Here is a 27,086-nt window from a genome sequence, read left to right on the forward strand (position 1 = left end):
TACTGTCTTGGTGGTTACCTGCTTTGGTTGCTAGGGAGAGGCAGGGCCAGGAGAGACTACCCCGTTGACCCGGCCAGGCCCCCGTAGCTGCCCCTAGCAATAAGTTGTGCCTCACTGCTGAGGCTAGGCCCTGTCTCTAAGAACCTCTGCAAAACCAGCCCCACTTCCCCTCCATCCCAAATCAGTTTCTCAGAGATTTCCCATAATTCCAGGGGTTGATCCCTCCAGGAACGTCTAAGGGGCCACTGCTAGCCCTCAAGGTACATTTGTGCATATTAGAGGAAGGTACCAAGCCCAGGCAGTCCTAGGCCAGGGTACGTGGTTTGGGGAGCAGAGGATGGGATGGGCTGGATTTCGGCACCCTAGGCTGGACATCCTTGTGCAGTGAACAACCTGCGCAACCCTAGGTAGTCTCTCTGGAAGCCCCGCCATTCATACTGTCCTCTTCTACCATCCTGACCTTCATAGGGCCCACTGGACAGTTTGCAAAGCGCTTTCATATGTATTAAATTTAAATCTCACAACCTCTTTAGGAGATGTTGGCCCCATTCTGCGGTCAAGGTAATTGAAGCCAAGAAGGGAAAGGAGTTTTCTCAGTGTCATGCGATGAGGTGGGCAGAGCTAGGACTTGCATCCCAGTCCCTTCCTCAGGCAATGAGGTCCCTGAGCCCACCGAGGAAAACAGCTTTTCATAACTCACGAAGCATGTTCACTTATGTGATCTCACTAGGCCGCCCTGCTCTGCTGGGACTTGCTGTAGCCTCGGAGCCTGGCTCCCGCACGCCTCCATCTCTCCAGCCCAGTGCCTGGCCCTGGCCTGGATTGGAGGCCAGGGTGTCTGGCAGGGAGCCCCTTGGGACACAGCTCTCGTGCCGTGCCGAGACTGACTCAGCCCCGAGCAGTCTCACCAAATCGGAATTTAGAGCAGGGGAGCGGAGATGCCACCAGGCTGACTGGGTGGAAGTGGCTGAGTCATGAGATGCTGGCTCAGTCCTCTCTCCAGCTTCCTCCCCACCCTGAGCTTCCCCAGGGCTGAGTCCCCCTCTGCCCAGCCTTGGGAAGTCCCCAGAGCTGGGTGGTCTCCAAGTTGGAGCCTGGTGCTCTGCCTCCCTTGGGCTGCCAGGGCTTTGCACTCCACCAAAGTGGGCCAAGGCACCTCATGGGTCCCGCAGAGATGCCCAGGTGGGGTCAATGGCACTGGCTTCTTTCATAGCTGAGTGTGTCACACACACAGCCCCTCTCCATCGCTGTGCCCTGCCCCACCCCACAACCCACTGTCTCCCAAGCCACTTCCACTGTCCTCTTGTCCCTCCTCCATTCTCCACAGCCAGGTCAACAGATCCCTCCCGCAGAGTGGCCATATCCTTCTGCCAAAAGCCCTTCCATGGCTCCCCACAGTCTGCAGGATAGAGTCCGCTCTCCTGCACTGGCCGTGACCTGGTGCCCATCGACTGTCCCCGCTTCCCTGGGGCACCCCTTTCTGCCCATGCTCACTCTGCTGGAGCCGTCTGTTACTTCCTTCACCCACTGTCGCACAACCCTGGGCCTCGGGCTGTTCCTTCTGCTTGAGCACCTGCCTTGCAGCCCTGATGGCCGGAGTGTGTGGTGACTTGTGTAATGGCTTGATGGATGTCCGTCTCCTGCTGGCCCCTAAGCCCCATGCCCATACTGTGCTCTGTGAAGGCAGGAACAGTGGCTAGATCTCAGCCCTGTCCCCAGAGCCTACCACAGTGCTAGGCCAGAACAATGACTCCATAAGTTATTATATGAATGAATGAGGTAATTGGCGACTCCAGCCCCTGCTGGACCCGTCCGCCTCATCCCGTCTCCACTCCCTGCTTCGCACTCCTTGTCCAAGAACGTTGAGCTGCGTGCGACTTTTCTTGCACACATGGTGGCCTTTCTCACTTTCATGCCTTTGCTGGTGCTGTAGCCTCTGCTTGGCTTACCCTCGCCCACTTCCCTGGCTGGCGCCATGTTCCAGACCTACTGGCTCAGGTGTAATTCTTCAGGATCCTTCCGCATCCTTCCTCACCCCAACTGTTGCAGGCATGTCCCCTAGGCTCCCACAGCTCCCGCCTGCCTGCTGCTCTCATCTGTGTGTAAGATCCCTTCAGAACAGTGGCAATGCTTTATCCTCCAGCATCCGGCATAGGGCCCAGCCTAGTGCAGATGCCAAATTAACTTTCTTTTTTGAGATAGGGTCTTGCTCTGCTGCCCAGGCTGGAGTGCAGTGGCATGATCATGGCTCACTGCAGCTTTGAACTCCTGGGCTCAAGCAATCCTACCACCTCATCCTCCCAAAGTAATCCCAAAGGAATTACAAATATGAGCCCCTGCACTCAGCCAAACATTCTTGAATAAATGAGTGAGTGAATGAAAGCCACTCTCCCTCTCTGGGTCTCAGTTTCCTCATTCTGTTCATAACAAGAGCCAGGCACAGTGCGAAGCATTTACCTACATGATTTCATCTAAGTTTCACCTGGCTCTATTATTATTGCCATTTTGCAGAAGAGGAAACTGAGACCCAGACAAGTTCAATAATTGGCTCAAGTCATGGAGCAAGTAAGTGGCAGAGCCAAGATTCAAACCCAGTTCATCCAACTCCAGGGCATCTTATGCACTGTTGAACCCCCACTTTATCAAAGTGCTGTTGGGGTGGGGACTGCAAAGACAGATGAGACCCAGCAAGGACTCAGGATCTCGTTTCTAAAGCACACAGGAGGTTGGGTCTTCAGAACCACCTGGGAGAGAAGCTGGGCCGAAACTGAGAGTCTCTCTTTTTTTTTTTTAAACAGAGTTTCACTCTTGTCACCCAGGCTGGAGTACAGTGGCATGATCTTGGTTCACTACAACCTCCTCCTCCTGGGTTGCCATGTTGGCCATGCTGGTCTTGAACGCCTGACCTCAGGTGATCCACCCACCTTGGCCTCCCAAAGTGCTGGGATTAGAGGCATGAGCCACCATGCCCAGCAGAAAGTCCCTTTTTTACCGATGAAGAAACTGAGGCCTAGACAGTGCAATGACCAAACCTACTGGGCAAGAAGGGTCTCCAGGTCTACAGTGGGAACTGGTCCCCTGCTAGGTCAATGGCCCTCCAAAACCCACCCCCTCAGGCTGGCAGTGGGTTCTGCCCTATTTGGCCCCTTCCTACCTTGGAGCAGGGACGTGCCTTCAGCTCAGAGGGTGCTGGGAAAACTTGGACAAGTCCTGTGCTCCGCTCCTTTTATAAAACCAGGGGGGCCGGGTGCGGTGGCTCACGCCTGTAATCCCAGCACTTTGGGAGGCCATGGCTGGTGGATCACGAGGTCAGGAGATCGAGACCATCCTGGCTAACACGGTGAAACACCATCTCTACTAAAAATACAAAAAATTAGCCGGGCATGGTGGCGGGCGCCTGTAGTCCCAGCTACTCGGGAGGCTGAGGCAGGAGAATGGCATGAACCTGGGAGGCGGAGCTTAGAGTAAGCCGAGATCGTGCCAGTGCACTCCAGCCTGGGCAACAGAGCCAGACTCCGTCTAAAAAAAAAAAAAGAAAACCCAGGGGAAGGGTGACTGAGGCCAGGTAAAGAACCCCCGCCCCAACTCCTTTTCCTCCCACTCTCACATACTGCAAACCCCAGATCCCAGGGAGGAGGCTCCAGAGGGTCTGTCCAGGGAAGGAGAGAATCTGCCCGACTTGTACTTCTGTTGGAACTCATGCAGACTCAAAGAGGACTGAATCAGCTGAGTCGGGAGAACGCTTCAGCAGGAGCTTTGGCAGGATTTGGGGGATTTTCCCAGTGGGGCAGCTGCGCCCCACTCTTGCCGGCTGGGAGGGGCTCTGGCAGGGATGAGGATCGGGTCACACAGCTGATTCATCTGAGGAGGGAAACTCCCTGCTCCTCTGCCATACATCCCCCAGGCACCCAGGGGTAAACCTGAGGACACCCAGCTGAGAAGCCCACCAACCCCATCCTCCTTTGCTTACTTGGAAAATGCCAGGGAGATAGAGTCAGGCAGGGTGACAGGGCTTAGGGGGCACCTTCCCAGGGAATAAAACCAGAGACTGGGACCAGAGAGAAAGCTGGACAAGGGCCACCTCAGGGGTCCTTTCTCACCCATTTTATAGATGAGAAAATAGGCTCAAATAGTAAAAGTAAACATGGGCTAGGTGTGGTGGCTCATGTTTATAATAACAGCAGTCTGGGAGGCCGAGGCAAAAGGATTGCTTGAGCCCAGGAGTTCAAGACCAGCCTGGGCAACACAGTGAGACCCCCATCTCTACCAAAAACAAAACAAAACAAAACAAAGCCAGGCATGGTGGCACATTCCTACACTCCCAGCACTCAGGAGGCTAAGGGAGGAAGGTCGGTTGAGCCTGGGAGGGCAAGGCTTTGGCGAGCCACGATCCAGCAACTGCACTCCAGCCTGGCAAACCTGTCTGGAAAAAGAAAAAAAATCAAACCTGTATATAGACCTACTCTGTGCTAGGCACACCCTAAGCAGTTCAGATGCATTAACTCATTATGGTCCTCACAGACCTCCTCCTTTTACTGATGAGGAAACTGAGGCAGAAAGAGGTTAAGTAACTTGGCAACTTGGCCAAGGTCAAGGCTAGAACTGCTCTGGGGCCTGCACAACTCCCGGGAGTCCTTGTACACCCGCGTCGCAGGGAGCTCTGTCCCTGGTCCCTGAGCAGCTCTGGCCCCGAGGGGAAAGACCTTTCTGGGATGAAGTCTAAATTGGCTTCTGGGGATCTTCCCTCCTCCGACCGACTCTGCCCTCTGTATACCCTAGAGGACACGGAGGTCACCCACCAGGCCCCAGCTCTTCTTCCTCCCTCCCCTAAAGGGAGAAAGCTGGTTCAGGCAGGAAAATCAGCCCAACCCTCAGAGGCCAGGAGAGGGCAGCGAAGCATTCCCGCCAAAATCTCTCCAGGGCTTTGACTCTTTTCCAAACCCCAATCCATCCTTCCCTCCCGAGTCAGAGCCTCCCTTTCCGGTCTGCCACCCGCCCCTCACAACACATGACACAAACTCACACACAGACATGCGTGCATACTGGGAGTCCAGCCTCCAGGCTCCTGTCCTCTGGGAACCTGGTCTGGCCCCGCTCACCTCTGCGGTGGGCCAGGGGCCTGATGGGTGTCGGAGGTGGGCTGAGAGTTGTGGCTGTTTGAGACGGGGCCAGGGACCCCACACAGGCGAGCTCTGTCCCATTTGGCTCCCACATCCAGGCTGTGTGACTCACCCCCTCACCCCCCATGACTCAGTTTACACCGGTGCCCAGAAGTCCTCCCAGGATGGGTGGGGTGGTTTATTGGCCCAGCCCAGGCCTGCCAGCCTTTCATCCAGGACGGGTGTTTCATACCACTCCTGGCCCAGAGCAGGAGCTGGCACCCATGGGGTACTGGGCTTGGGGTATGGCCCAGGTCTGAGGAGTTAGGGGGAACCTGAGAACTGGGTGACAGGCTCCAACTGTCTGAGCCTGGGTCGGCAGGAAGCAGGAGCCACTCCAAGAAACTTAAGGGGCCAGGCGGAGTGGGCAGATCCATCCTGGGCACTGACAGCAGCGCCCCTGACATCACCCTTCAGAGGAAATTGCCCATAAAGCACAAAATAAAACAGCAAGAAAATTCTCACTAACATTTATCCATCCCTTACTGTACAGGTGCCATGCTCAGCACTGTCCATGCCATGGCTGTCACTCCCCTACAACCGTGAAAAGCGGGTAAGATTATTAACATCCTCTTTTTTTTTTTTTTTTCTTTTTTTGAGACAGAGTTTCGCTCTTGTCACCCAGGCTGGAGTGCAATGGCGTGATCTTGGCTCACTGCAACCTCTGCCTCCCGGGTTCAAACAATTCTCCTGCCTCAGTCTCTTGAGTAGCTGGGATTACAGGTATGCGTCACCACGCCTGGCTAATTTTGTATTTTTAGTAGACACAGGGTTTCTCCATGTTAGTCAGGCTGGTCTCAAACTCGCTATCTCAGGTGACCCGCCCGCCTCAGCCTCCCAAAGTGCTGGGATTATAGGCGAGAGCCACTGCACCCGGCCAGCATCCTCTTTACAAGGGAGGAAACTGAGGCATTGAGAAGTTAGGGAATTTCCCAGCTTCCCCAGCTTGCCCAGCCAGGAAGTGGCTGAACTGAAATTCAAACCCAAGATGTCCACTGCCAGAGCCCCTCCTGCCTGCTGAATGGCGCTTACTGAAGCAAGGATGAGAGGCCCAAAACCCCATCCCAGCCCCTGCCATCTCCATGGAAACCTCTAGTTTCAGGGTCCACAGTATGTAAACCTCATCTGCAGGAAGGGGAAACTGAGGCTCCCAGAAGGAAAGAGACTGACCTGAAGTCACATAATGACGTCATTTAACGAACTACTAGAGACCCAGCCAGGCTGGAGCTGTGTCTTTGATGTTCGTCCCACGGTCCTGGGCTGGAGAGGTGGCTGGTGAGGGAAAGGGAGCCTCGCTTTTTATAAATGTTTCTCCCCAATTCTCCTCTGCCAGGAAGGCTTCTCCTACCCCCACCACAGTTGGAAAGAACTCTTCCTTCCTGGGCTCCAGTGATGGCCCTGGCCCTCTCTGGGCCCTCCCTGCAGCACCGTCTCCTTAGCACCAGGACTAGTCTGAGTGTCTGACCACCTCTCTGGGCTGAACGAAAGTGCCTTGTGGTCAGGAGGACCAAGTCGCTGTTTTGTTTTTTTGTTTGTTTGTGTGTATGCATGTGTTTTTTTTTTTTGGTTTTTTTTTTTTTCTGGAGTCAGAGGCTCACTCTATCACCCAGGCTGGAGTGCAATGGCGCGATCTCAGCTCACTGCAACTTCCGCCTCCTGGCTTCAAGTGATTCTCCTGCCTCAGCCTCTCAAGTAGCTGGGATTACAGGAGTGCGCTGCCACACCCAGCTAATGTTTGTATTTTTAGTAGAGACAGGATTTCACCATGTTGACCAGGCTGGTGTTGAACTCCTGACCTCCAGTGATTCGCCCCCTTCGGCCTCCCAAAGTGCTGGGATTACAGGCGTGAGCCACCGCCCCTGGCCTGGGACCAAGTCTTTTATTTTTTTGAGATGGAATCTCGTTCTGTCGCCCAGGATGGAGTGCAGTGGCACCATCTCAGCTCACTGCAAGCTCCGCTTCCCATGTTCACGCCATTCTCCTGCCTCAGCCTCCTGAGTAGCTGGAACTACAGGCACCCGCCACCACGCGCCTGGGACTAAGTCTTTAATCATCCCTACCTCCCCAACATCTGACTCCATTCAACTTTTAGTTCAGTTAATTCAGAAGAATGGATAAAGAAACTGTGGTACATCTGTGCAGTGGGAGACAAGCCAGGCACAAAAGAGCATGTGGTGAACGATTCAATTGATATGAAATTCTGCAAGAGACAAAACTAATCGATGACAACATAAATGAGTTAAGTGATTTCCTGGGGTGGAGGAATCGACTGCAGAGAGGCAGGAGAGAACTTTCTAGGGGGACGGAAATGTTCTGTATCTGGATTGGAACGTGGCTACACAGATGTATACACATAACCGGCACATTAACAAAGCGTGCATTCTACTGAATGTAAGACAAACCTCGACGAGGTAGCTTCGTGAGACAGGGTCTCACTCTTGCCCAGGCTGGAGTGCAGTGGCCTGATCATAGCTCACTGCAGCTTCCAACTTCTGGGCTTAAGTGATCCTCCTGCCTCAGCCTCTCAAAATGCTAGGATTATAAGCGTGTGCCACAGTGCTCAGCCAGATTTTTCTTTTTAGCAAGACAGATCTATCTATACTCAGTGAAAGATCTTCCAAGATAATAAGAAAACCAAAAAGCAAGAAATGATACGGGATGTAGATAGGCTAACCTCTTGGTACAAAAAATACACAAGAAACTGGTTACTGTGGAGGGGAGGCTTCTCACTCTACCCCTTTTGTAACTTTTGAATTTTAAAATATCTTAATGTATTACCTAGTCGAAAAAGAAATGCAATTAAATGTTTTTAGTGTAAAGCAACATAAAAAATAAAAACGAGGTTTTAAAATAATTTCTTCTCCAGGCCAGGTGTGGTGGCTCACTCCTATAATCCTAGCAGTTTGGGAGGCCAAGGTGGACTGATTGCCTGAGCTCAGGAGTTCAAGACCACCCTGGGCAACATGGTGAAACCCTGTCTCTACTAAAATACAAAAAAAAAAAAAAAAAAAATAGCCGGGCATGGTGGCAGGTGCCTGTAGTCCCAGCTACTCAGGAGGCTGAGGCAGGAGAACTGCCTGAACCCAGGAGGAAGTGGTTGTAGTAAGCCAAGATCGCACCACTGCTCCCTAGCCTGGGCAACAGAGCAAAACTTCGTCTCAAATAATAAGTAAAATGAAATATGATAAAATAAAATAATTTCTTTTCCACACCCCCTTTTTATGGCCATTAACTTGGTAGATGCAGATATAGATATATATACAGAAACACGCATATCCATCTCCAAAATGCAATACCTTCAAACATTATTCCAAAAAGGGAGAATAAAAGGTAATGTCCTGGCTGGGTGCGGTGGCTCAAGCCTGTAATCCCAGCACTCTGGAAGGCTGAGGCGGGTGGATCACGAGGTCAGGAGATTGAGACCATCCTGGCAAACACAGTGAAACCCCGTCTCTACTAAAAATACAAAAAAATTAGCCGAGCGAGGTGGCGGGCGCCTGTAGTCCCAGCTTCTCGGGAGGCTGAGGCAGGAGAATGGCGTGAACCCGGGAGGCGGCAGAGCTTGCAGTGAGCGGAAATCGCGCCACTGCACACCAGCCTGGGCGACAGAGCGAGACTCCATCTCAAAAAAAAACAAAAAACAAAAAACAAAAACAAAAACAAAAGGTAATGTCCTTCATTGCACGAGGGAACTGTATTGCTCATTGCATAAGGGATTAAAGGATTTCACCTGGGTTGGACTTGTAGGCGACCTTGCTGAGGAAGTGGTGGGGAAACTGAAAGCTGCAGCATAAAAGTCAGCCAGGTGAGGGGACAAGGGAGGTTCCTTGGGCAGAGGGAGTCGTCTGTGCAAAAGGTGAGGGGCTCGGTCTGGCAGCCTGGGGCGGAGAGTAAGCAGGTACCTATGAAGGAAAAGCCTGTGAATTTGGCCAAGCCCCACCAGATTTGCGAGGGTCTGGATTCCACACACTTTCCTTCCTCACTGTGTGGCTTTTAGCAAGTTGCTTAATTTCTCTGTGCTTCCATTTCCTGATCTGTAAAATGGGTGTATTATACCATCTCTCTCACAGGGTTGCTGTGAGGATTAAACATGTTACTTGGAATGGCGTCTGGTTCATCAGAGTTCAATGAGCAAGAGCCACTAGTGTTATCCTCTTAGCCCCTCAAGCCTCCCAAGCAGCATGTAACCTAAAAGAACATGGGGTACGCCAAGCACCCCTAGCCCACCCCTTCCCAGGCTTCAAGCCTTCCTGGGTAGCAATTCCAAAGGTGCCACAGCTGGGGTAGGTCCAAGTCTGATGGTGAAATGCTCAGACTCTTAAAATTTTTCAGGATTAAAACAATCCCTCAGGCTGCTGGGTGGGAAGTGCGGAGCTGGAAGCTGTGGAGAGCATTCAGGGGAGAGAGGATGGGGCCAGGACCAAGGAAAATAAATCTTTGTAGAAGTGAATTAACATGTCATCTCCAGGCCAGGTGCCACGGCTCATGCCTGTAATCCCAGCACTTTGAGAGGCCAGGGTGGGCAGATGACCTGAGGTCAGGAGTTCGAGACCAGCCTGCCCAACATGGTAAAAACCTGTCTCTACAATTTATAAAAATTAGACGGGCATGGTGGCAGGTGCCTGTACAGCTACTTGGGAGGCTGAGGTAGAAGAATCGCTTGAGCCTGGGGGGCAGAGGTTGTAGTAAGCTGAGATTACACCACTGCACTCCAGCCTGGGTGACAGAGCAAGACCCTGTCTCAAAAAAAAAAAAAGTCATCTCCAGATGTGGAGCAACTGGAACTGTTACCCACTGAACAACATGGGTGGGATGTAAAATGGTACATCCACGTTGGAGCATTGGTGGAGAGAATCAATTCAAGCTGAATGTACACCAACCATATGACCCAACAATTCCTCCCAACCCGGGCACATAGCCAAGAGAAATGAATACAGCTGGCTCCCAAAAGGATATTCATGGCAGCCTTATTCATAATAGGCCAAAACTAGAAGGCCCCCCAAGTCATCAGCAGGGGAATGGAGAATGGAGAGACCGATTGTGGAATATTTGTGCAATGGGACGCAGCAACAGAAAAGTCCAAGCTACCAGGTCATTCAATAACACAGATGAATCCCACAGACACGTTGAGTAAAAGAAGCCAGACCCAAAAGAGTACACGCCATATGGTCAAATGTATATGAAGTTGAAGAACAGGCAAAACTAATCTATGATGACAGAAGTCAGAATAGTGGCTACCTATGGGTGGGAAGTGTGACTCAGAGGAGCCTTCTGAGTTGCTAAAAATGTCATGCTGATAAGGGTGGTGATTACATGGGTTTATATACATGCAGAAGCCATTGAAGCTGGGCTTGGTGGCTCATACTTGTAATCCCAATACTTTGGGAGGCCGAGGCGGGAGGATCACTGAAGCTCAGGAGTTTGAGATTAGCTTGGGCAACAGCTTCCTCTCTACTAATAAATAAATAATTGGCATGGTGGCAGACGTGCAGTCCCAGCTACTTGGGAGGCTGAGGTGGGGGGATAGCTTGAGCCCAGGAGTTCAAGGTTGCAGTGAGCTGTGATAGCACCACCGTGCTCCAACCTGGGAGATAGAGTGAGACCTTGTCTTAAAAATAGTAATAAATAAGGCGAGGTGTGGAGGCTCACGTCGGTAATCCCAGCACTTTGGGAGGCCAAGGTGAGTGGATCACCTGAGGTCAGGAGTTCGAGACCGCTTGACCAATACGGTGAAACTCCGTCTCTACTAAAAATGCAAAAATTAGCCGGGCGTGGTGGCATGTGCCTGTAGTCCCAGCTACTCAGGATGCTGAGACAGGAGTATTTTTTGAACCCGGGAGGCAGAGGTTGCAGTGAGCTGAGATCGTGCCACTACATTCTAGCCTGGGCAACAGAGCAAGACTCTGTCTCAAAATAATAATAATACATAATGACTTATTTTAAAATCATTAAGCTGAACACACTGATGTGTGCACTTTACTGTATGTGTGCTTGACTTCAATTTAACCAACGATTTAAATCTAAGAGCTAAAACTATAAACTCTTAGAAGAAATCATAGGAGTAAATCTTCATGACCTCGAATTTGGCAATGGATTTTTACATTAGACACCCAAAGCATGAGTAACAACAACAAAAAGATACATTGGACTTCATAAAAAATAGTAATGCATCATTTTGTGCATCAAAGAACATTTTTCCATCTCATAAAAAAAGAGAACATTTTCAAGAATGTGAAAAGACAACTTACAAAATAAAATAAAATGTTTGAAAATCTTATAACTGATAAAGGTTTAGAATCCAGATATAAAAAGAACTCAACATGAAAAAAAAATAAACAATTGGCCGGGTGTGGTGGCTCATGCCTGTAATCCCAGCACTTTGGTAGGCCGAGGTGGCTGGATCACCTGAGGTCTAGAGTTCGAGACCAGCCTGACCAACATGGAGAAACCTCGTCTCTACTAAAAATACAAAATTAGCCAGGTGTGGTGGCGCATTCCTGTAATCCCAGCTACTCAGGAGGCTGAGGCAAGAGAATCGCTTGAACCAGGAAGGGAGTGGCTGCGGTGAGCTGAGATTGTGCCATTGTACTCTAGCCTGGGTGACAAGAGCAAAATTCCGTCTCAAAATAAAAAAAAATTAAGAATGGGCAATGGGCCAGGCGTGGTGTCTGGTGCCTGTAATTCCAGCATTCTGGGAGGCTGAGGTGGGTGGATCACTTGAGGTCAGGAGTTCGAGACCAGCCTGGCCAACATGGTGAAACCCCGTCTCTACTAAAAATACAAAAATTACCCGGGCATGGTGGCACATGCCTGTAATCCCGGCTACTCGGGAAGCTGAGGCAGGAGAATCACTCGAACCCGGGAGGTGGAGGCTGCAGTGAGCCGAGATTGCACCACTGCACTCCAGGCTGGGCAATGGTTGGGAGCAGTGGCTCCTGCCTGTCATTTCAGCATGAAGAGGGGTGAAGGCAGGCGAAGTACTTGAGGCCAGAAATTTGAGATTAGTCTGGGCAATATATTAAGACCAATATATTTCTACAGAAAAAAAAAGAAAAAAAGTAAAGGCTTGAATAGATATCTGTCCAAAAAACGTACAGATGAAACCAAAAACACAGGAAAAGATGTTCATTGGTCATTAAGGACATGCAAATCAAATCAAAACTCAATGAGATACCACTGCATACCCTCTAGGATGTCTTTAATATAAAAAATGGAAAATAACAAGGGTTGACAAGGGTTTGGAGAAATTAGATCCCTCGTGCATTGCTGGTGGAAATGTAGAATGGTATAGTCACTTTGTAAAACAGTCCGGCAGTTCCTCAGAAGATTACCATGTAACCCAGTAATTCCACTCTTAGGTATATATTCAAGAGAAATGAAAACATATATCCACACAATAACTTGTACAGAAATGTACATAACCACATTATTCATAATAGCCAAACAGTGGAAATATCCCATGTCCATCAACTTATGAATAAACAAATGGTCATATATACTCAGCCATAAAAATGAGCAAAGTACTGATGCATATTATAACATGAATGAGTCTTGAAAATGTTATGCTGGCCAGGTGCGGTGGCTCACACCTCGAATCCCAGCAGTTTGGGAGGCTGAGGCAGGCAGATAACTTGACGTCAGCAGTTTGAGACCAGCCTGGCCAACCTGATGAAACCCTCTCTCTATTAAACATACACAAATTAGCCAGGTGTGGTGGCAGGTGCCTGTAATTCCAGCTACTCGGGAGGCTGAGGCAGGAGGATCACTTGAGGAGTGCAGGAGGCAGAGGTTGCAGTGAGCCAAGATAGGGCCACTGCACTCCAGTATGGGTGACAGAACAAGACTCCATCTAAAAAAAGAAGAAGAAGAAGAAGAAAGAAAGAAAGGTAAAAAAAGAGAAAATGTTGTGCTAAGTAAAGAAATCAGACAAAAGACCACATAATACATGAGTCCATTTACTTGAAATGCCCAGAATGAGCAAATCCATAGAGACAGGAAGCAAATTAGTGGCACCAGGGGATGAGGGAAGGGGAAATAGGGAGTCACTACTTCATAGGTGTGGGGTGTTTTCTGGAGTGATGAAGTTTTGAAACTAAAGAAAGGTGGTGGTTGTACAACATTGTGAATGTAATAAATGGCACTGCAGTGTACACTTTAAAGTAGTTAATTGTTTGTTACATGAATTTAATCTCAAGTAAAAACGTAAACTTCAAAGGCCAGGCGCGGTGGCTCATGCCTGTAATCCCAGCAATTTGTGAGACCGAGGCAGGCAGATTGCTTGAGCCAAAAAAAATTAGCTGGGCGTGGTGGCACGCGCCTGTAGCCCCAGCTACTCGGGAGGCTGAGAAGGGAGGATTGCTTGAGCCCAGCAGGTTGAAGCTGCAGTGAGCTGTGATTTTGCCACTGCATTCCAGCCTAGGCATCAGAGTGAGACCCTACCTCAAACCAACCAACCAACCAAACAAACAAAAACAACATAAACTTCAATTAAAGAGTGAATAGAAACTGATAAACATAAATATCACCTCCAATGCCCTGGCCACACTGAGAACCCACTGGGTGCCAAGCCTCCTTTCCTTCACTGCAGTCCCAAAAGGTGGGGATTCTCTGGGACTTAGAGAGGGGAAGGGACTGAGCCAGTCTTACAGAGCCACCAAGGCACAGTGGCAGAGTCTCTCAGGCCTCCCTGCCCCCAAACTTCCAGCGAGGCTGTGGCCCCCTGGGGTTCTCTCCTGGCCTCCCTCAGTGGAAGCTGGTGAGGTCAGAGGCCAGGAACGTTTCTACGGCCACAAGGCTGGGGTTAGTGATTGAGCAGGTTGGAATGTGCTCCCTCTGAAAGGACCTCCTTGTGGCTCCAGCGACGGTTAGAGCAGGAAGAGACTTTCAAAGTCATGTAATCACACACACACACACACACACACGCCCACCCCAGACCTGAAACCCTGCTCCCTCAGTTGCCGCAGTGGCCCCAGCATCCACTGCTTGGGGACCGTGGGGTCGGGTGCAGGGTGATGTTTCTGGAGCAGGCAAGCAAACACAGTCAAGGCTGACCTGTGTCATCCCTCCCTGGTTACCTGTGTCACACTTGACCTGTCCAGGTTGGGCTCTGCCAAGAAGTTGAGGTATCAGTGTGTGTGTATGTGCGGGCACATGTGTGTGCACATGTGCCGTATGAGTGCCTTCACGTGTGATCAGTCCCAAAGGTTCCCACCCCTGGGGCTTTTTATTAACATGTGAATTCATCTTCACTGCTATTTGTCAATTTTTCTTTTTTTTTTTTTTGACGGAGCTTCACTCTGTCACCCAGGCTGGAGTGCAGTGGCGCAATCTTAGCTCACTGCAACTTCTGCCTCCCGGGTTCAAGCGATTCTCCTGCCTCAGCCTCCCGAGCAGCTGGGACTACAGGCATGGGCCACGATGCCCAGCTAATTTTTGTATTTTTAGTAGAGACAGGGTTTCACCATATTGGCCAGGTTGGTCTCTAAATCCTGACCTCATGATCCACCCGCCTCGGCCTCCCAAAGTGCTGGGATTACAGGCGTGAGCCACAACAGCCAGCCTATGTGTCAAATTCTTACTATGTGCTGTGCTAAGCATGTGACATTATTTGTGTCCTCCAACAACCCTTGAGATAGTTATCATTATGTCTCCATTTCACAGATAAAGAAAGAGGCTCTGAGAGATTGTGTGCCTCATCTAGGTCACACAATTGGTGAGCAGCCTAACCACATTCAAACCCAGACCCCAGAGCTGTCTGACCCCAGCACGAGTGTTCTGTCCATGGATCACACTGCCTCAGAAACACTCTCCTCTCCTTTCTGTCTGTCTCTCTCTTTCTCTCTCTGTCTCTGTCTTTCTCTCTCTGTCTCTCTCTTTCTCTCTCTGTCTCTGTCTTTCTGTCTCTGTCTCTGTCTCTCTCTCTCTCTCTCACACACACACACACACACACACAGATCATGATGACCAGAGGATGACAAACATTGGGTCGTTCAAAGGCAAAGGAGAGGCACCAGGTTGGTAATGACTTTCTGAGTGCACAACACTTTACAGCTTACAAAGCACTTTCACATCTGTGATCTCATTTGATCCCACAACAGCTCCGTGAGATCAGCAGCGAGGCCCAATTGAGGGAAGGTGACCTGCCCAGTGTCATACAGACAGAAAATGGTAGCTCTGGGACTAGAACCCCAGGGTCAAACTGGCCTTCCTGGCTCTAAGTACCGAGTGCACCCACAGACTGCTGGCCTGTGTTCCCAAGGAAAGTAGCCCAGAGGGAAAAGCTAGAGCTGATGAAATGGAAGGACCGATGGAGAAGCAGGAGAGCCCAGCCCTCTTGATCTATTTACTTTGAGTCTTGCTCTGTCCCCCAGGCTGGAGTGCAGTGGCACAGTCACAGCTCACCGCAGCCTCGACCTCCCTGGCTCAAGCCATCCTCCCTCCTCAGCCTCCAGAATAGCGGGACCACAAGGCAGGAGTACCACCATGTCCGGAAAAATTTTTTAATTTTTTGTAGAGATGGGGTCTCAAATGGTTCTTTCTGCCTTGGCCTCCCAAAGTGCTAGGATTACAGGCATGAGCCACCACACCTGGCCCCAGCCCTCTTTCTGTAGTCGTGTGACAGCTGGCAGCTCAGTTCTCCATCTGGGCCTCAGTTTCCTCACCTATAGATGGAAGTAATCAGAGAAGAAGCTTTGGGATGGTACCTAGCACTGACATTCTGGATGTGCAACAAGGTGTCTGTAAAAGTGTAAGGGCTGTGAAAAATCTTGGCTGAGCCTGGGCTTGGAGCGCCCATGGCTGTGACTTGGCAACCTGTGCCAGCTACTCACTTAGCAACCTTAAGCAATTCATTTCAACATCTCCCAGCCTCAGTTTCCCCATCTGTAAAACAGGGATGAGGATGATACCTGCCTCCCAAGCACGTTTGGCCATGGCCTCACATTCACTCGCCTTTGACATACTCTCCAAACAAGACTGGTGGCCGAAAGGCACTGACAGTAAAGAAGATGGCGTTTACCAGACCTCAGGACACCTGTAGTGGCCCTGAATTAAAATTCGTTATGGTTCCTGAAATTATCCTGAGTAATACAATTATATTGCATTGTATGTGTGGTTAGTTCAAAGCATTACCTTATCGTAAACATTTAAAATATACCACCCAGCCTGGGCAACACGGCAAGACCCAATCTCTACAAAAAACACAAAAATTCCCCGGGCGTGGTGACGCAAGCCTGTAGTCCCACTTACTTGGAGGGAGCGCTGAGGCAGAAGAATCCCTTGAGTTCAGGAAGTTGAGCCTGCAGTGCGCCGAGATCAGCCACTGCATTCCAGCATGGGTGACAGAGACCCTGTCTCAAAAATATAAAGTAAAATAAAATAAAATTATGCCACCATTTTTGTAACCCTGGTTTGTCATTTATTCACTTTTCATATACTCGAAGCCTTAAAACAAGGCCAGCGGAAAGATCTCACTCCACGAAGCTTTGGGTCGCGGTTGGCGTGGCTCCTACAGATGTGATTCTTTCACGCTATTTTGTGGGAGCAGAAACGGAGACTAGCCCAGGCCGCGAGAGGGCTGGGGCTGTGCGCGGGCTCGGGCAGGTGCGTCAGTCCGCGGGGGAACCCGGGGCTCCACCTGGGCGCGGCGAGGAAGTTGCACCATGTATGGGCAGCTACGTCAGGGGGGCGGGCCCGCAGCCACCGGGGAACGCCGAGCCGGGCCCATCCCAGTGAAAAGGCTGCCGCCGGACTGGGGGAGGCGTCGCCAAGTTCGGGACCGACGGGCCAAGGCTGCGCGTCTCGCGGGTGGAGCCTGGAGGTGACCGCGTCGCTGCAACGCCCCCACCCCCCGCGGTCGCAGTGGTTCAGCCCGAGAACTTTTCATTCATAAAAAGAAAAGACTCCGCACGGCGCGGGTGAGTCAGAACCCAGCAGCCGTGGACCCCGCGAAGCCGCCAGCCCCGGGCATGTTCCGAGACTTCGGGGAACCAGGCCCGAGCTCCGGGAACGGCGGCGGGTATGGCGGCCCCGCGCAGCACCCGGCCACAGCGCAGGCAGCCCAGCAGGTGAGAGGGGCCCGACGCCGGGGGTCCCCCGGGAGGACGGCGCGTGGGAGGCCGGGTCAACTGCCGCACACTCCGGGACTGGAGCCGGGAAGCGGAGTCTGGGCCGGGCTGGGGGCCAGGGCGAGGATCCTGCCCCTCGGCGTCCGGGGCCAGTTGCCCCCACTGCACAGCGGGCGGCAGAGACCCGCGAACTCCCCTTCTCCCAGCCGCCCCCTTCTCCCTTGCAGTCCGCATCTGTCCCTCTGTCTCCTTGCCCGCTTTCTCTCCTCCTGCCCACCTCTGACTTCTGCGTCCACCCTGCTTCAGAAGGAGCGTGGGCGCCTGGGTTGGCCGCCCCGACGGCTCGGAGGGTCTCTTCGCCTTGGGCTGAATTCCTGGGATCTGGAGTCTGGGCCGGGGTGAGATGTCCCAACACGGGAGGGAGGCAGGATCCGTCGGGAGAGCAGCTGGGCCGGGGTGGGAGTCCCGGCCCGGTCTGCGACCGTCCGCGTGTCCGTCCGTCTGTTTGTCCTTCGCCCCTCCGTCGCCAAGTCCCTATCGTTTCTCCGCCTGGGGAGCCCCGGGGGGTCCGGGCAGTGGACCTTTGCCGAATGCGGCGAATAGAGACCTCGAGGTTCCGGGACGTGCGCGGGGTCAGGCTGCGGGCGACTCTCGCGACCCCGCTCCCGGCCCCTAACGGCGCCCGCTGCCCGCTGGGGGCACCCGGGAGGCTGCAGGTGCCCGTTTCCTGTCGAGGGGCTGCGAGCACGTGTCGGCAGGGGAGGGAAGGAGGGGCGTCCGTTCCGCCGAGTCACGGCGGCCAAGTCACGGCGGCTGAGTCACCCGGGGCGCCCCTCCCTTCCTGGCCCGGAGCGGCCCGGGCCCGGACAACCTCGGGAGTGGGAGATGCCGCCGGCGGTGCCTTGGACCCGGAACTGGGGTCACTGGGCCGCCGGGCCCGCAGCGCTTGGGCTCAGGCTACTGCTGTCGGGACTTGCCTGGGCTTGTGGGGCGCTTCCCGGATGATTGGGCGCCCACACCCAGGGCCCAGCGGCAGAGCTCGAACCCACTTCTCCCAGAACACTGAGCTCCATCCCAGCCCACTCCTCAGATAGCTGGTTGATAGAATGGGAACAGGGACGTCGTGCTGGGCGCTTGCCACATCATTTACCGTATTTCACAGAGTCGAAGACCTCATCGATTGAAAAAAACCCACCATAACTTTATGCCACTAATTTTCTTTCCTTCCTTCCTTCCTTCCTTCCTTCCTTTCCTTCCCTCCTTTCCTTCCCTCCCTCCCTCTTTCTTTCTCTCTTTTTCTTTCTTCCTCCCCTCCCCTCCCCTCCCCTCCCCTCCCCTCCCCTCCCCTCCCCTCTCCTCTCCTCTCCTTTTTTGAGACAGGGTCTCCCTCTGTTGCCCAGGCTGTAGTGCAGTTGCACAAACTCAGCTCACTGTAGCCTCAACCTCCTGGGCTCAAGCAATCCTACTGAGATCCTAGCTGGGAAGCGACCTGGCCACAGGCACGCACCACCACACCCAGCTACTGTTTTAAATATTTTTGTAGAAATGAAGTCTCACTGTGTTGCCCAGTGTGACCTCGAACTCCTGAGCTCAAGTGATCCTAGACACAGCCTCCCAAAATGCTGGTGTGAGTCACCATGCCTGGTCCACTAAAATTTTTTAAATTGCCAATTAAACTGATTTCAGAGGTATTAAATGGTACTTCTTAACATCAATGAAATCCTGTAATCTTCACCTGTAACAATATTAAAAATGAGGAAACTGAGGCACATGGAGGTTAAATAACTTGCCCATGGTCGCACAGGCAGTAAGTAGCTGAGAGCTAAGATTAGGATTGGGGCCGGGCGCGGTGGCTCAAGCCTGTAATCCCAGCACTTTGGGAGGCCGAGACAGGTGGATCACGAGGTCAGGAGATCGAGACCATCCTGGCTAACACGGTGAAACCCCGTCTCTACTAAAAATACAAAAAACTAGCCGAGCGAGGTGGCGGGCGCCTGTAGTCCCAGCTACTGGGGAGGCTGAGGCAGGAGAATGGCGTGAACCCGGGAGGCGGAGCTTGCAGTGAGCTGAGATCCGGCCACTGCACTCCAGCCCGGGCTACAGAGCAAGACTCCGTCTCAAAAAAAAAAAAAAAAAAAAAAAAAAAAAAAAAAAAAAGGATTGGGACAGCCTGCCATGCCAGGTGGCTAAAGCCTGTCATCTCAACACTTTGGGAGGCTGAGGTGGGTGGACTGCTTCAGCTCAGGAATTTGAGACCACCCTGGGGCAACCTAGTGAGACCCTGTCTCTACAAAAATTTTTTTTAAAAAAATTAGCCAGGCTGTGCGCGGTGGCTCATTCTTGTAATCCCAGCACTGTGGGAGGCCAAGGCGGGTGGATCACCTGAGGTCAGGAGTTTGAGACCAGCCTGGCCAACAGTGAAACCCCATCTCTACTAAAAATACAAAAATTAGCCAGGCACAGTTGTGGGCGACTGTAGTCCCAGCTACTTGGGAGGCTGAGGCAGGAGAATTGCTTGAACCAGGGAGGTGGAGGTTGCAGTGAGCCAAGATCAAGCCACTGCATTCCAACCTGGGCAACAAAGCAAGACTCTGTCTCAAAAAAAAAAAAAAAGCCAAATGTGGTGGTGCACATCGGTAGTCCTAGCTACTTAGGAGGCTGAAGTGGGAGGATTGCTTGAGCCCGCAGGTCACTGCACTCCAGCCTGGGCAACAGAGTGAGTGCCTGTCTCAAGAAAAAAAAAAAGGCCGGGCGCGGTGGCTCACGCCTGTAATCCCAGCACTTTGGGAGGCGGAGACGGGTGGATCACGAGGTCAGGAGATCGAGACCATCCTGGCTAACACGGTGAAACCCCGTCTCTACTAAAAAAATACAAAAAACTAGCCGGGCGAGGTGGCGGGCGCCTATAGTCCCAGCTACTCAGGAGGCTGAGGCAGGAGAATGGCGTGAACCCGGGGGGCGGAGCTTGCAGTGAGCTGAGATCCGGCCACTGCACTCCAGCCTGGGTGACAGACAGAGCAAGACTCCGTCTCAAAAAAAAAAAAAAAAAAAAGCAAAAAAAAAAGCATTGGGATGGCCTGAACCCACAGCAGTGACTCTTTCCTGCCTCAGCCCCTCTGCACTGGGCACCTGCCACTTACCAGACTGTCGCACACATTCTCTCACTTGATTCTCACAGCCTCCCCGTGAGATGGGAGCTGTAATTATCCTCTTCGTGCAAACAGGTGCAGGAGTGGGTAAAAGACCAGCTGCTGGGCTCAAATACTGTTTCCTACTCACTGGCTCTGTGTCTGTGGACAACTGTTCTCCTGTCTGAAAATGAAGATACTAGGCTGGGTGTGGTGGCTCAAGCCTGTAATCCCAGCACTTTGGGAGGCCAAGGTGGGTGGATCACCTGAGGTTGGGGGTTGGAGACCAGCCTGGCAAACATGGTAAAACCCTGTCTCTACTAAAAATACAAAAATTAGCCGGGCATGGTGGTGCACACCTGTAATTCCAGCTACTCGGGAGGCTGGGGCAGGAGGATCACTCGAACCTGGGAGGCACAGGTTGCAGTGAGCCAAGATCATGCCACTACACTCCAGCCTGGGCAACAGAGTGAGACTCCATCTCAAAAAAAAGAAAAAAGAAAAGAAAATGAGGATACTACTGTGCCAATGATATGAGTCAGTATTTGTAAAGTGGTTAGAACAGTTCCTGGCAGTTTATATTTTATAAATGTTAGCTCTAATGGGGAAACGGGGGCACAGAAAGGTTATGTGACCTGCCCAAAACCACACAGCTTATGAGCAGGGATTTGCCACCAGGTCAGTCTCTGACTGCCAGGCTGTGTTCTTTCTGTTCTCAGAGCTAGCCTGTACATTGAAGGTAGACAGCAGTGTAGCCTCTGCCCAGTGGAAGCCCCTCAATCCACATGGACCTCATCTGTGGCCTTCCATTTCTTATTCCTTAGAAGTTCCACCTCGTGCCAAGCATCAACACCATGAGTGGCAGTCAGGAGCTGCAGTGGATGGTACAGCCTCATTTCCTGGGGCCCAGCAGTTACCCCAGGCCTCTGACCTACCCTCAGTACAGCCCCCCACAACCCCGGCCAGGAGTCATTCGGGCCCTGGGGCCGCCTCCAGGGGTGCGTCGAAGACCTTGTGAACAGGTAAGGCACAGAGGCATCGCAGTGGCTCCGACTCCACCCAGGAGTGCTGGGTGCAGAGAAGCTCCTACCAGAAAGGAGAACATAGGGTTAGGAGAGAGTAAGGTAGGCTATAGGTGACTACTGCCCAAGGCTGAAAGCGATAGGAGCCCCACGGGAGGCCCAGAGGATACAACAGTCACTTCTGGATCACAGAAGCTTCCTGGAAAAGGTGGCATATTAGCCTAGAAGGATGGGTAGGGCTGGCAGAGGCACAGAGGAAGGAAAGGACATTCCAGGTAGAGAGGGATGGCAGGAGCAAGGATGGAGGTGGAGGCAAGAGCATGTAACGTGCGCACATGTAATGGTGAGGGGGTCTCCACCTACCAGCATGCATAGAGGGGATACTTATGTTGTCTGGGAGAGAACAGGAACAAGAGGGTTCCCTTCAGCTACTCCCTCAGTCTCAGTTTCCCTGTCTCATTTAATCCTCAAGAAATCTATCTGGGGTATGTACCCTGGTTTTCCCCATCTTCCACCAAGGAAATGAAGGCACAGAGGGGTAGTCACTTGCCCAAGATCACACAAGTAGTGAGTAATGGCACAGAACTGGCCTTGGCTCCAGGTCTATCCAGCTCTGAAGTCAGATCCTAACCACCAAGCCAAGGCCAGGTGCAGTAGCTCATGCCTGTAATCCCAGCACTTTGAGAGACCTAGGCAGGAGGATCACTTGAGGCCAGGAGTTAAAAGACTAGGCTGGGCAACGTAGAGAGCCCCTGTCTCTACCGAAAAAAACAAAATAAAATAAAATCCCCAAAACTAATCACCAAGCCACTCTGTCTCACTGGGAGCTAACAGAAGGCTCAAAGTAGAGGGAATTGAGAATTCTTGGCTCCTCAAGGCCCTTACCAAAATAAGTGAATAAGAGATGGCGAGTCTTTAAAGGAGTGGCTCTCTTTCCTCTCCGTGGGCATTTTGGTGTGGGAGACTACAGGGGATGAGTTTAAAAAGCTTGGTTGGCAGGTAGAGGATGGGGAGAGAGGTTAGGGCCCTGGGAAAGATGAGAGATAGCCAGGGATAGGTTTCCCAGAACAGGATGTCTGGCCTTTGTGGTGAGGAGGGACTGTGGTGTGAGCCACAGAAGCGGGCCAGGGGTAAACCCTCTTGTGCATCCTTCCTTCAGCCTGGTTCTGCGGGTGACCCTTTGATCCTGGGTTCTCCAGGTAGGGCTGTGAGCTGTGAGTTGGATCCTTTTGGCGAAATGGTCTCTCTCATCTGGCCTGTCACTCAATGTGGAATAGAGTGAGTGGGTTCTATGGGTTCTAAGTCCTACTCTGGAACCATAAGCAAGTTATCCTCCGTGGGCTTCAGTTTTTCATGGAAAGTTGGGTTAAGAATCTATGTTTAAGGCCAGGTGTGGTGGCTCACGCCTGTAATCCCAGCACTTTGGGAGGCCGAGGCAGGCAGGTCATGAGGTCAGGAGATCAAGACCGTCCTGGCTAACATGGTGAAACCCCGTCTCTACTAAAAAATACAAAAAGCCGGGCGTGGTGGTGGGCGCCTGTAGTCCCAGCTACTCGGGAGGCTGAGGCAGGAGAATGGTGTGAACCCAGGAGGCAGAGCTTGCAGTGAGCTGAGATCGCGCCACTGCACTCCAGCCTGGGCGACAGAGCAAGACTCCGTCTCAAAAACAAAAACAAACAAAAAACAACAACAACAGGCCGGGTGCGGTGGCTCACACCTGTAATCCCAGCACTTTGGGAGGCCAAGGAGGGGGATCACCTGAGGTCAGGAGTTTGAGACCAGTCTGACCAACATGGAGAAACGCCGTCTCTATTAAAAATACAAAAAAATTAGCTGGGCGTGGTGGCACATGCCTGTAATCCCAGCTCCAGCTACTAGGGAGGCTGAGACAGGATAATCGCTTGAACCTGGGAGGTGGAGGTTGCGGTGAGCCAAGATCACACCATTGCACTCCAGCCTGGGCAACAAGAGTGAAACTCTGTCTCAAAAAAAAAAAAAAAAAAATCTATGTTAAAAAAAAAAAAAAGAGGCCAGGTGTGGTGGCTCCTGCTGGTAATCCAAGCTTTCTAGGAGGCCAGTGCAGGAGGATCCCTTGAGCCCAGGAGTTCCAGACCAGCCCGGGCAACATAGCGAGACCCCATCACTACAAAAAAAAAAAAAAAGGCCAAGCACAGTGGCTCATGCCTGTAATCTCAGCACTTTGGGAGGCTGAGGAGGGTGGATCACCTGAGGTTAGGAGTTCAAGACCAGCCTGGCCAACATGGCGAAACCTCATCTCTACTAAAAATACAAAAATTAGCCAGGTGTGGTGGTATATGCCTGTAATCCCAGCTACTTGGGAGGCTGAGGCATGAGAATCACTCGAATCCAGTAGATGGAGGTTGCAGTGAGTCGAGATCAGGCCAATGCATTCCAGCTTGGGAAAGAGTGAGACTCTGTCTAAAAAAAAAAAAAGGCCGGGCACGGTGGCTCATGCCTGTAATCCCAGCACTTTGGGAGGCCGAGGTGGGCAGATCATGAGGTCAGGTGATCGAGACCATCTTGGCTAACACGGTGAAACCCCATCTCTACTAAAAATACAAAAAATTAGTTGAGTGTGGTGGCAGGCACCTGTAGTCCCAGCTACTCAGGAGGCTGAGGCAGGAGAATGGCGTGAACCCGGGAGGCGGAGCTTGCAGTGAGCCAAGATCAGGCCACCGCCCTCCAGCCTGGGCGACAGAGCCAGACTCCGTTTCAAAAAAAAAAAAAAAAAGGCCGGGCGTGGTGGCTTACGACTGTAATCCCAGCACTTTGGGAGGCCGAGGTGAGCGGATCACGTAGTCAGGAGATAGAGACCATCCTGGCTAACATGGTGAAACCCCATCTCTACTAAATATACAAAAAATTAGCCAAGTGAGGTGGTGGGTACCTGTAGTCCCAGCTACTTGGGAGGCTGAGGCAGGAGAATGGTGTGAACCCGGGAGGCGGAGCTTGCAGTGAGCTGAGATCGCGCCACTGCACTCCAGCCTGGGGGACAGAGCGAGACTCCGTCTCAAAAAAAAAAAAAAAAAAAATCTTTGCATATTCTCAGTGAAAAAACAAGAATCTATATAAAGTACTTGGCTGGCACATAGTAGGTTTCCAACACATTGCAACTTAATCAGCAGCACTCATTATCCCCTCCTAGTGCTTACAGCTCTTGGAAGAGGAGACTTGGTTGTCCAGAGATCCAAAAGGATGAGGGTCCTGCAAAGAGGGCGCTGAGGGGGAAAGGTCACTTCTGGCTGGGGAATAAGAGGGCTTCCTGGAGGCAGGAACATCTTAGTTGAGTCCTGAGAGATAAGGAGGGTTAGGGTTTGTGGAAGGGGAGGGCATTATGGGAGAGGAATGTGCACTAAAGCTAGGTGCGAGGAGGAAATTTTACCAATCCAAGCAGACAGTGCCTCAGTGCAGAGAACTGGTTGGGTGCAGTGATCCCTAAATCACTAGCTGAGGGGGCCCTGCCATGACCTCTCTCAGGGTCCTACCACTGGGCCACCGTGAGGGGCGAGTTCCAGGCAACCAATGGCCCAGGGTCCTCCTCACTGCCAGTCTCACCCCCAGATCAGCCCTGAGGAAGAGGAGCGCCGACGAGTAAGGCGCGAGCGGAACAAGCTGGCTGCGGCCAAGTGCAGGAACCGGAGGAAGGAACTGACCGACTTCCTGCAGGCGGTGAGCACCAGCCCTGGTCCACCGAACTCTGAGGGACCCTGTCTCCCAGGAGCCCCCAAAGCCCCAGTATATGTAGCCCCTTCCCCACCATCCTAGCTCCTTGTCCGAGGGGCAGTCCTGGGCAAATGATGAGGAAAAATTGATTAAAAACTGGCTGCAGCATGTCTCACTGGAGGCAGAGCAGAGCTGAGGCTCAGCCAGCAATCTCCTTGTTTTTTTTTGAGACAGAGTCTTGCTCTGTCACCCAGGCTGGAGTGCAGTGGCGAGATCTCGGCTCATGGCTTACTGTGACATTTGTCTCCCAGGCTCAAGCAATTCTCATGCCTCAGCCTCCTGAGTACTGGGACTACAGGGACCTGCCACCCTACCCGGCTAATTTTTATATTTTTAGTAGAGACAGGGTTTCGCCATGTTGGCCAGGCTGGTCTCAAACTCCTGACCTCAAGTGATCCACCCGCCTCAGCCTCCCAAAGTGCTGGGATTACAGGCCTGAGTCACCGCCCGGTGCCAGCAATCTCCTAAAACGCCTGGGCCTGATGGGAGTCGTGCCCATTTTCTCCCAGGGGCTCATGGGAATTGCAGTCCAGACTTGCTGGAGACTCTCCACTGCCCCCCCTCTCTCCCCACCCAACCCCAGCTCCTCAGAACCCTGAGTCCAAACATCTGAGGCTCCAGGATATTCAGCCCTCACCTTCCTGACTCCTCTCCTGATCTTCTACAGGAGACTGACAAACTGGAAGATGAGAAATCTGGGCTGCAGCGAGAGATTGAGGAGCTGCAGAAGCAGAAGGAGCGCCTGGAGCTGGTGCTGGAAGCCCACCGACCCATCTGCAAAATCCCCGAAGGAGCCAAGGAGGGGGACACAGGCAGTACCAGTGGCACGAGCAGCCCGCCAGCCCCCTGCCGCCCTGTACCTTGTATCTCCCTTTCCCCAGGGCCTGTGCTTGAACCTGAGGCACTGCACACCCCCACGCTCATGACCACACCCTCCCTAACTCCTTTCACCCCCAGCCTAGTCTTCACCTACCCCAGCACTCCTGAGCCCTGTGCCTCAGCTCATCGCAAGAGTAGCAGCAGCAGCGGAGACCCATCCTCTGACCCCCTCGGCTCTCCAACCCTCCTTGCTTTGTGAGGCACCCGAGCCCTACACCCTGCAGGTGCCACCCTAACCAACGTCTCCTCCCCTTCCCCCACCGGTCCAGCTGGCCTGGACAGTATCCCACATCCAACTCCAGCAGCTTCTCCATCCCTCTAATGAGACTGACCATATTGTGCTTCACAGTAGAGCCAGCTTGGGGCCACCAAAGCTGCCCACTGTTTCTCTAGAGCTGGCCTCTCTAGCACAATTTGCACTAAATCAGATACAAAATATTCCCCATTTGTGCCAGAGAATTCCCGGGAGCCCAGAGACTTTGTAGATCCTTAGAGGTCCTCTGGAGCCCTAACCCCTTCCAGGTCACTGCCACACTATCCATCACCCTCTTCCTGTGATCCACCCAATCCTACCCCCTGACAGAAGGTGCCACTTTGCCCACCTAGAACACTAACTCACCAGCCCCACTGCCAGCAGCAGCAGGTGATTGGACCAGGCCATTCTGCCGCCCCCTCCTGAACCGCACAACTCAGGAGGTGCCCACGGCTTCTGTGATGAGCAGATCTGCCGATCTCAGCTTTGAGAAGCCTTCAGCTCCAGGGAATCCAAGCCTCCACAGCGAGGGCAGCTGCTATTTATTTTCCTAAAGAGAGTATTTTTATACAAACCTACCAAAATGGAATAAAAGGCTTGAAGCTGTGGCCTGAGCGCCTCACCGGACCCCAAAGCCAATGGGAGAGTATTTGAGTCGTAAGTCCCAGCCTTAGCTCTACAGACTCACTGCATGACCTTGGACAAATTATTTGATATTTTTGGACTTTGTCTTATCTGACAAGTGGGGCTACATCCGCTCGGCCTCATCTCCAGGAATGAGAGGAGAGAGTCCTCTGGGGTAAAAGCGAAGAGGCTTACCGTCCCTCTTCCCGTGG

The 27,086-nt window shown here is 52.2% G+C and overlaps 1 protein-coding gene and 1 long non-coding RNA gene across 3 annotated transcripts; one reads left to right on the forward strand and one right to left on the reverse strand.

Annotated features, from left to right (window-relative positions):
• Positions 1-12,868: 12,868 nt before the first annotated feature.
• LOC135966990 (uncharacterized) lies at positions 12,869-18,016 on the reverse strand. The gene is made up of 3 exons (XR_010580762.2): positions 17,502-18,016; positions 16,407-16,507; positions 12,869-13,008 (listed from the first exon to the last, which is right to left on the reverse strand). It is a non-coding gene; the product is annotated as an uncharacterized lncRNA (long non-coding RNA).
• On the forward strand, positions 17,077-26,889 carry FOSL1 (FOS like 1, AP-1 transcription factor subunit). 2 transcript variants are annotated; one of them, XM_005577214.5, is made up of 4 exons: positions 17,077-17,224; positions 21,177-21,374; positions 24,957-25,064; positions 25,786-26,889. In XM_005577214.5, exons 1-4 carry the CDS (start codon positions 17,126-17,128, stop codon positions 26,194-26,196), a joined length of 816 nt encoding a protein of 271 aa, XP_005577271.1. In that variant the 5' UTR covers positions 17,077-17,125; the 3' UTR covers positions 26,197-26,889. The 2 variants fall into 2 exon arrangements, with proteins under 2 accessions (XP_005577271.1, XP_045228084.1); XM_045372149.3 differs by lacking the exon at positions 24,957-25,064.
• Positions 26,890-27,086: the final 197 nt, after the last annotated feature.

This window comes from Macaca fascicularis, chromosome 14 (genome assembly GCF_037993035.2).
Source record: "Macaca fascicularis isolate 582-1 chromosome 14, T2T-MFA8v1.1".
NCBI classification, from domain to species: Eukaryota; Metazoa; Chordata; class Mammalia; order Primates; family Cercopithecidae; genus Macaca; species Macaca fascicularis.